General features: G+C 30.8%; 1 protein-coding gene across 1 annotated transcript in view; it reads left to right on the top strand.

Moving 5' to 3' along the window:
- Positions 1–1,254: 1,254 nt before the first annotated feature.
- Positions 1,255–10,150, top strand: part of LOC148281515 (uncharacterized) — a gene marked incomplete at its 3' end in the record, with an annotated part of 153,114 nt that continues 144,218 nt past the window's right edge. The window contains exons 1-2 of the mRNA XM_088226608.1: positions 1,255–1,378; positions 3,272–3,721. Coding sequence (XP_088082734.1) covers positions 3,670–3,721 — 52 coding nt within the window. The remainder of the gene's footprint in view (positions 1,379–3,271; positions 3,722–10,150) is intronic.

The raw sequence follows: 10,150 nt of genomic DNA, 5'->3' as shown, positions 1-10,150 counted from the left end.
ATGAAGGTGTCAATAATCCTGATTTTCGTATAATTAATATTCCGTTTTAAAGGCATGAAATAAAATAAATGATTAAAAAATGTAACGTTAAAGCAAACACAACTTCTTATGGAGCGAAAAACATTTTTTTAATGACTTTAACTATTTTGTTTTCTTTTTGGTGCTCCTTTTTAAATTTGGTAAAAAACAGACGCAACTTATGTTAACACCTAATAATTATTAGACCAAGCTTTCAATGTTTTAACTATCCTGTTTTAAAACAGTTATATTAAAACTATTTTATATACTTACACCTGTTGATGGGGAGGGGAGTATTTATTCTCCTGTAACTCTTATCTAAGTGTTTTTTTATACATTTTTATTAACATTTAAAAAGTTTGCGCTGGGCTATATATGGACGTCGAATGATCACCGCGGTACAAAATTATGATTTCACAGGTACCGAATATTATGACAATTGGTCCGTTCAATTGATGTTGTATTTGGCAAGTTAACGATCGTCAAACTAATAAATTAAAGCATCTTTTGGACATGTGTTATATATAAAACAATATAAAATAGGTTAGACAGGCACCGTGACGCAGTTGGTAAGGTTAGGTTAACTGTGAAACTAGCGTCGCAGATACGATGATAAATTCAAATATAATCAATTTATGTTATTGCTATGTCAAAATAAAAAAAAAATGCCTTCAATTACATGGTTAATACTCATAGCATTAACTTCAAATTTATTTAACAACAAAGTTTTTTTATAGTCACTCCACAATTAATTAAAAGGTTAAAGAAACATAAAATATAAACACACAAATAAATCAATGAAATGTGTTTCAACATATTTTAGAGAACAAATTTATTTTTAAGCCTATTATTGAAAAATACAAGATGTTTAAAGTATGAAAAATCAGTAATTTGTCTCTCCTGAAAAATTGAGTTTTTGTGGGTACTGTAGTTTATCTCTCGCATACAGAATTGAATGTTCGTATTGTTACTGCACAAAAATAATATTTGATTTCTGGTAGCACAAAGTTCCTTGCGAAACGGGGCGGTTTATAGTATTTTCGAAACAAGTAATAGCGCTCGTGATAAGAGGAGAGCGCCAATGCACCGCCGTGAAATGCATGCGGGATAAGGACGGTGAGGTCGAAGGTGTGGGGTGTTTAGTATGTCGGAGAGAGAAAATATGCTTTTGCGGTCGCCTCTGAAAACGGTAGAGCCGGGTGGGGGTTAATTCGGCTCGGGAAGGATAACGCCGCCAGTCCGATGGCGAACACGGCGCGGGAGGCTCGGTCGACCCGTGTCATAGGAAATCTCCTGGTTACAGAGCTTGACAGGACGCGCGCGCATGACGCTCCGCTGGCTGTCCACGTTGTTTTCGCGGGTACTTAACGCCGTGTTTACTAACCTAACGGAATTTCCAAATTCAAAATAGTTCTCGAAAACAATGCGAAATCTTAACATAATATCAAATTGCGTTGTCATTTGTTTTAAAAGTAAAACATTAAGCGGCGCGGCGTGTTTACTGAATTAACGAAAGAGTTTCCAAATTCAAAATAATTCTGAAAATTAATGCAAAATATTAACGTATCTAAACAATAAATATAATTACAGTTTTTTTTTTTAAATAGTACTAAAGGCGACTTGTGCAAAATTATGGACATTTTTAAACATACATACGAATACCTACTACGTCTATTATAAAATGTGTTTACTTAACCAAGAAAAAAAAGTCCAAATTTCAAAATATTGTTTTTAGAATGAAATTAAAATTTGTAAATATGTAAATAATCGTTTTATGATTGTTACATAAATGGGTACATTTAGCGCTGTTCTACTCAATCGTTTTTTTAATGTTCTAAAAGTTTCTAAATCACAGTTATTTGTTGTACAAATATATTATTTTGGTGGCGAGTAAAACGACCATTTTTCAAATAAGAGTACAAGACATATGCTTAAATGATTCACAGATAACTTAAATGGCATTATTTGGCACAAAAGTACGTAGAGGAAATGAAAATTTACTTGTGTTTAAACAGTTAACATTAGTTACGTTTTAATTCACTTTAATAATATTATTGAACCTGATAAATAAAATTAAATAAAGTGATTTATAAAGAAAATGTTTCAATGGTTCAGCTGTTTGCTGCGTATGAAACTGCATAAGTATTCTTTATTGGATGTGTTATTTCTTTAGCCTTCTGCAATGCAATTCTCATTTAGTTGGCTGATAGATGCCACTTATTCTATTGCTAGAGACGACTTGGAATAGATTGAATAAATACAGATAGATACGTGGGTAAGACTTTTATACTCAATAGCGAATGTGTGGGTGCTCGCCTACAATACGAAATATCTAATTCACATGCAGATAGTAAAAATATAATTTTCAACGATTTTATTTAAGAACAAAGTTCGTTTTAATAGGAATAGTACTTCCTTTCAAAATTCGAGATCAAGAAAATAAATTTTGATGGAGAAATTCTAAATGTCAAAAGCGTTGCATAAATTATTTTTATACTTCAACAACTTTTATGAGTAGATTTTTTTTATTTTATTTATTTGACAAATTAATTCATAAAAAAAAATATTCATCAAAACGTTAACGCGAGTTAAACTCAAAATAAAATTTAAACATACTCTTATCATTATTCGTAAAACTTCATGCACAATAATTTATTTAAATACAAAAAAGCTTGAATTATTTTGCTGGACAATTTTTAATATTTATTTTTTACTCGCTTATGTTCGAGGTTCAAATTTAGCACTACCATAACTTGTTTCCCATTTTCTTACGTTCATTTTTTATGACTGAAATAAAATGTAAGTATTTTTTTTTAGTAGAAAAAATATTGTCCTGAATAAGTAAGATGCTTGCACGGATGCTCCAAGGTCGATTCTCGGTGAGATCACAAAAAAATAATTCTAATTTTTCTCAAGCCTAGGGGTTTTGTGCTGTTCACCAATTTAATTGAGCCCGTGTTGTTCGAAAAAACCAAAAAAATTGTGAAGAAACGGGCTAAGGTATGTCGAATATTAAGTGTTTTTTGCACTATAACGAATATATTTTAAATGCCAATTTAATAGGTAAAAGTGCATTTAATTATTTTTATGAATCCTATAATATTTTACACAATAATTTTATCTATTGTATAGTTTTACGAACAATCAATCTTGAAAATTAAATAGACACCTGAATTTATTTCAATTAAATTATTAACTATCACTTTTTATCTTCTTAAGAAGAAACACATTTAATTGTTACATCTCTTTCTAGTCTTCTTAAAGGTCCTTCGTAACTAATTGTTTAACTGAATCCAAATTAACTTTGACGTCATCACTTCTTCGGTCCGCGCCATTAATTGGATAATTAAAAATGATTAAGTCCAGAGCTGAATGGATTACGTATGTCACTTAAGCTAAGCGGATTCAAATACTAGTGTTAACATATAAATAACAAAAGGAAGACAAACTTACAAGTGGCTTTTAAAACGCAGTATGTGAAAAAAAAACATAAGATAACTAAAAACTTTCGAGTGAAGTTACGGGCCGTGTTTAAATAAAAAATACTTAGTGGATTAAAATTTTAAACAATGTGGACAGAATAATAAATGCATTATTAGGACCGAATCCAGACGGAGTTTACCATAAAAGCGGCAAATCCATGATTACAATATGGGGCGTTACAGCTTTTGGATTTTCGGCGTGGCAGTTTTAGTGCATTTTCGTAAGTATTTTTATTTTATTTATATTTTTTATTAAATAATAAACTAAATAATAATTACGAAGAAGGCCAAATTACGCGATGAGCAAGTTTTATTAATAATAATTGTTTAACTTTTTCAAAGCACATCGCACCTAAAAACTCTTGTCTAAAAGCAAAACAAGAACAAAATAAATATTAATTAACATAGACTGTGGCTGCTTAACTATGGAAAAGGTAAACAGTATACAACATCTAAGTATACACATTGATTGTTACTTAAGGTGGAACAAACACATAGACAAGACGGAAACCGGGCTAAGAAAAATGATATATTTATTTTAAAATATTAGACACATTTTAAACAAAACAATGATTATTAAATTACACTATTGTTTAGCACAATCAATTATCAATTGAAAAAAAAAAGGATGGGGAGAAACAAGTAAAAACACACTAGAACCATAAATGAATGCACAAAAAGCTGCGAATAGCCAACAAAAACTCTTATCAATACTTTACAGACAGACTTTCAACAGAACTTCCAGTACCTAGAAATAAGACAAATATACATAAATACTATTTAACAACACTTCCAGAAAAAATCTAATAGATATAATGACGGATAACAAATATATGACATTAGACAAAGACAAGAAATAGTACTTCCACTACCAAAGACAAAAACAAATTTCGTAAAAAGATACTACAATTTTCTAGCACCTAAACTTTACAGTGTTTTGTAAAATTACCGATGAGCAAAATGAATAACAATACTTTTAAAAATCTAGTCCATAAATGGATAACTAAAAGGACTCGAAAGCAAGCTAAGGAATATGTCTCATATATCAGAGTATAATTTATATTTATTGCTATTACTTTTTATTAAAAAAAAACAATTTTAAAAGTAATTTTCTGATTTCTTTTTAAAAAAATCTGTTTTGAACTATAACAATAATTGATGTGAAAGTAATCTTCTTTTTTTGTAAATATTTATGTATATTTTGTTGGATAGGAAAAAAAAAGGCGCTGCCTACGTACAAATAAATTGTTGTTTGATCGTACATTGAAGACACAAGTAACAATTCCCAAAAAGTTGTCGGTAATTTTTTTTCCATAGTAAATAACTAAATATTTTATTTTGGATATAAATTTAGACACTACGGAATTAAAATGCAAATGCATTACAACTTTTGACTAGCTGTAGGTGTACAAGTACAATGGGCCTTACTTATAAACTTAGTATTAAGTTACGCGTTAGCATAGTGGTGAAATAAAGATAGTAATACCACCATTATTTTACCACTACAATAAGGATAGCATTCCCATCCTTATTTTACCCTATACCCAGGCGTAATTTTATACCTGATTTTTTATGTATGATCCAATATTTAACAGCTATGTAGTAATATTGGTTTTGTATTTTGATTGATTGTATTTATGATATAATGTCAAACGTATTTCACGCATTACGTTGTATAAAAAGAATACATTTTATTCCTAAAAATACCCACATAATATTAGGCAAAGACGATAATATACTCTATGAAACATTTTTTATTATTGACTTATTTGGCCCATAGACATTACAAAAGAATAAAAAATATACACTTTAATGCCAGAACCGTGAAAATGCTGTAAGAGTCTCAAGTTAATCTGGTGATTGCTTTACTTCGTGATATTGGTCAAAGAGAGTCTGGGAGATTGATGATAATAGATAAATGGCAAGCGCATGTTCTTGTTTGAATTGTTATTTTTTAATTACATTGTGTAACCACTTTTAAAAATATTTTATTGTTTTTTTATATAAAAATGTATAACATGTATTGATATATATGTCCGCTAGATGCGGGACTAAGCACACGTCTTGTGTTCCATTCAATTGAGGTTTCGGAACTTATCTTGTATTTGGTGGAAAATAGTGTTTTACTCGCAGCGGCCAATAAATGTGAAGCAGCGTAAAAAGGCGCTTTATACAGCTGTGAATTCACAGTAAACTGGCGTAGACAGTTAGTCTTTTTTACAACATATAAACATAATTTTAACCAATAGTTCTATTCAGCATCATCTCTATTTAATTATACCTCAGTGATTATGTACTACATTTTTACTTAGTAAAATAATGTATTTTTGACTGTCTTAGATTCAGGGTAATTAACCCTGTTCTAAAAACTCAAAGTAACTTTATATATTCATTGTATGTATAGAAAGAAAAATTTTCCGTTAATCTTGATTCAAAACTGAACGTTGATTTGTCTTAAGCTGAGGTTATTAAAATAACCAAACAATTGAAAAAAACACGTGCTCCTCTATCAAGGTATAAAAACTGAGAATTGTTCAGCATATGCATAAGTGACGGGACCACAAACATATGGAGGTAATAACTCAAGCATTTATGATTATTAGTATTTTGTGTTTGTGGAGGTACCGTGAAGGGTGAGGGAGTTGAAATTAGATCATTATCACTTGGTTTTAGCAAAATAAATAAGAGTGGACGATGGGAATATGTAAAATATTGCAGAGACAATTTTGATGTTTCTATCGTTAATTTTTTCTGGTTTTATTCGTCTTTTGTATTAAAACACAATTAACTTATCTTTTTTTTTGCAATTTTTTAGTGTTTCTGGAGAAAAATACAAATGGTGGCATTGATGTAAAAGAAATATAAATTATTTGTTTGTTTTTTTTTGTAAATAAAATAAGCGTAAAATATTATTATCGATAGTCAAATATTTTGGTAAGCTGCGCATAATCGCTTCTATAAACGATTTGTTACTGGTATGTAGATGTAAAGAAAAAATATTGCTAGTGGATTTCATGCAGTTGCTAAATTGGTCATATTTTGGAATGCTACAAATAAAATTTGGTTGAGAATTAATTCAGTTTTTATTATACGTTTATTCACAATGAAATGTACGTGTTATTTATAAGAAGAGCCAAGTAAATTAACATAATCATCCATCGAGATATCGTCCAGCGGAATATATAGGTGCAAATAAAATTTTCATAACGTTTTTATTCCATACAATGCAGCACATGCCGCCTCGATAAGCGTTAGTGCGCACATTGAGATTTCAAGCGATAAAAGTAGCATATAATCTTCCTCGTTCGTATTTTCCGTGCACTAGATTTTGCATCCGTTCGTGATTGAACATCCGTTTATAAAAGTTCTTCTGAGATATCTTTTTCTTCTTCATACTTTCAATCTTTCCCCCATCACTTCAGCAATAAATTTCACTTGCCGGAGGATAAATCCCAAACATTCTTGGCGTCTATTCACTTCCGTCATCAGGAAAAGTCCCTTTTCATCCTTTTCCCTTCAAATTTCGTCACTCCGTTTCTCTTCCGTCCAACTTATTTCTTTCATTTCCTTCAAGACCATATTGCGAAGGCTTTCAGCACTTCATTGTTTTTTTGCTTCTTTGAGTTTTTCTATTCATAGCGTTGTAGTATTAGTATTTATACCATTAAGCGGCCCTTATTCCTAACAGCATCTAGCGCTCTATAGTAAAAATTTATTGATGCAAAATATGATAATAGGCAAAAAAAAAAAATCAAATGAACTTAAAGTGTAAAGTTTATATTTGAAGCACTAACTTTGTGGTTATTAATTTTATTCAAATAAATTTAGATTAAACTCTTAAATGAATAATTTATCTTTAAATAATTAGAACAATAGTTATACAACAAAAATAACAATATCCTTTGAACGTGCGGAAAATATGTTTTTGATTAAATTGAGAGTTAGTACTAAATTTAACGAGGGTATTTGTATGTTTTCGCCTGATTTTGATTTAAATTTCGATGATTTCGAGCTGATGTAGATGGCAGATAATTTGTCAATGAAAAAGTAACTTCTTGCTCTTAAATTTTTTTGAAAGTTGCAATTTTTTCATTACATATTCTCCCAGGTACTTAAAACAATCGACCATTTCGATGACTCAGATTGACAGTCAGCATTTTGTTGGGTTAAATGTAACATAATACGTGGGTCTCTGATTTTAAAATCCATGCATGCAGAGTATCTATAGTCTATAAACAGTGACTTGTAGATCCCCGACTGAGTAATTAATAATAACTTCTTTAAAAGTAGAAATGCTGTCTGATGATTTAATAATTACTCATTAATTGCTCTAACATCTTATGCCGCCTATAAAACGCCTGCATTTTCTTCTACAAATGCGAATCGTGGAACCTACTAAAAAAGCTTACAAAAGTAGATTACTGCATTTTATATATATAAAGACGTTTAATACATATTTTTTTGTGTGTCTAAGCGGGTGGTTTGAATTTGTAAGAAATGAAAAAAAAAGAACAGACGCAGCATCTTCGTAAGGCAACTGTGTTTGTTAGCAGTAGGAAGCAATACTTGACTAAGGAAGATACATAGAAACTCGCAGCTGATAGAAAGATATGGAAGCTTTTTGTGAATACTTTAAAGCATATGTTCCGACTAGGGAGTGGGCAAGGAAATGAATAATATTCAGAATAAAATAAATAAAAATACGCCGCCGTCCTGGAAGGCAGTCGATGACGATCTTTCGGCTTTATTCGGCGTAACTAACGGGCGCTGGATTGACGTGGCAGGAGGCAAAAATGCTGGCTGGCAATAGGGTCTCCTGGAGGCAACTGGTAATTTCCAACTACTCCACTTTGGAGCGAATGTGAAAACAAAGAAGAAAAAAAAGGATTTTATTATTTTACTTTACGTAATAGTAATATCATTTCTAAGAATGAGCATACAAATCAAATGCAGAGATTGCTTTAGCGAAAGGAAGCATATTGATTTATCTATTGAATTCTTTATTTGTCCGACGTCTAAGTTCACCCGAGAGTTATATAAACTTATCAGTGTTCTTTATACTTCTGAAAACTGCCGTTCTTCGATTCAAGAGACCGGCAATAAAGTGAAACTATATACAGATGTACAAATGGAGAAATTCGTGCAGAATGCAAGGCTGAGATAAGCATTGTAGATAATATCATATTGTAAGGGTGCAAAGGCGAACAAATAATGTGCATTAAATAAGTAATGAAATAACAGTTGCATAAGTTAACCACACAGTAAATGCGTTTAACGAAGAAATTAAAAATAGCATTACAATATACAGAAAAATATGCATTTATAAATTTCGGAATATCTTTTATAAAAACCACAATATTAACCAAAATATTATTTTGCATAACAAATTGTTTTTATGCAAAACCTTCAAAAAATATATTGTAGTATGTACGAGTTTCAGTCAAAAACTAATGCCTCCTATTTTTTCCTGCTAAATTAAGTTAGTCAAGAGAACAATTTAAATTTGGCGCCATTTCTTAAATCTTTTTCTACAATCTACTGCAGTAGTAACTTTCTGCGTTAACAGGTGGCAGCACTGCAGTTGTTTGCAAAATGGCGGACATCAATTTTCGTATTATACAGCGTTCTGTGATTAATTTTTTTATTGAAAAAGGTGAAACGCACTTTCGCATTCACCAACGACTGAAAAAGGTACGGCAATGCGACAGTGGATATAAGTACTGTAAGACGATGAGTTTGTCGTTGTTATGAAGCTAAAGGATAAACATCGTTGACTGACAAAAACCGGAGCGGCAGGCCGTTGACTGCAATGACTCGTGGTGATCGCCGGATGTCTACACATAAATTGTGTCTCATTCTCTCCCTCAGTAAAGACAGTGTGATGACGATTATTTGACAAAAGTTTGTGCTTTTTACCATAATGTGATCTTGTTAAAAGATGGACTAAAACTGTGAAAATGAACGGAGATTATTTTGAAAAGGTACAAATTAATCGTCAAAAGCGTTGTCTTTAATCTATCTATGTGCATTTAAATTTCTTGATAGTTGAAAGGAGAAAAAAAATAGATGCATTAGTTTTTAACTGACCCTCGTAGTATGTCCAATTGCACATCCTCACAAGAGAAAAATTCATATGTTTGATATTTTGGTTTAAATCTCAATGGTTACAATTTGAATTTAGTGTGACCTGTATTTTGCATACACCCCTTCACTAATAGTTTACCTATTAATGTATCGGTTTTGACGTAATGATGTTTTTATTACACGTAACTCCACCTTCGCATTATCGCTCAGCTTCGGTGTGTCACTTTATTGTTATTGGTTTGACAGCAATAATTTTTTCTTTTTTTTTTTAATTTCACCCTGTCAATTGGAATATTCAATTTCACTAGTTAAGACGAATAAAAGTGATCACGTTATACTATTTTGATATTTAGAGTTTACAAGTTTATTAAAAGACATTTGTGATAGTAAAATTATTTTATAAGTTTTTTTAAAAAAATCTCGCAATGAACGTATACGAAACCTCAGAGTGCTGTGTAGTTGACAGCTTTTGATTTATTATCAAAATATGTTTTACAGCGCTGTTTTGGATTATAGTTAAGACGATTGAGTAAAATTTTACTCCATTTTACTCATATACTTTTGTG

The sequence above is a fragment of the Micrasema longulum genome, unplaced genomic scaffold (assembly GCF_059751315.1).
Source record: "Micrasema longulum isolate JH-2025_06_02 unplaced genomic scaffold, ASM5975131v1 h1tg000445l, whole genome shotgun sequence".
Classification (NCBI taxonomy): domain Eukaryota; kingdom Metazoa; phylum Arthropoda; class Insecta; order Trichoptera; family Brachycentridae; genus Micrasema; species Micrasema longulum.
Note: the sequence above shows the minus strand (reverse complement) of the source record. Positions and strands in the feature narration are given on the sequence as shown.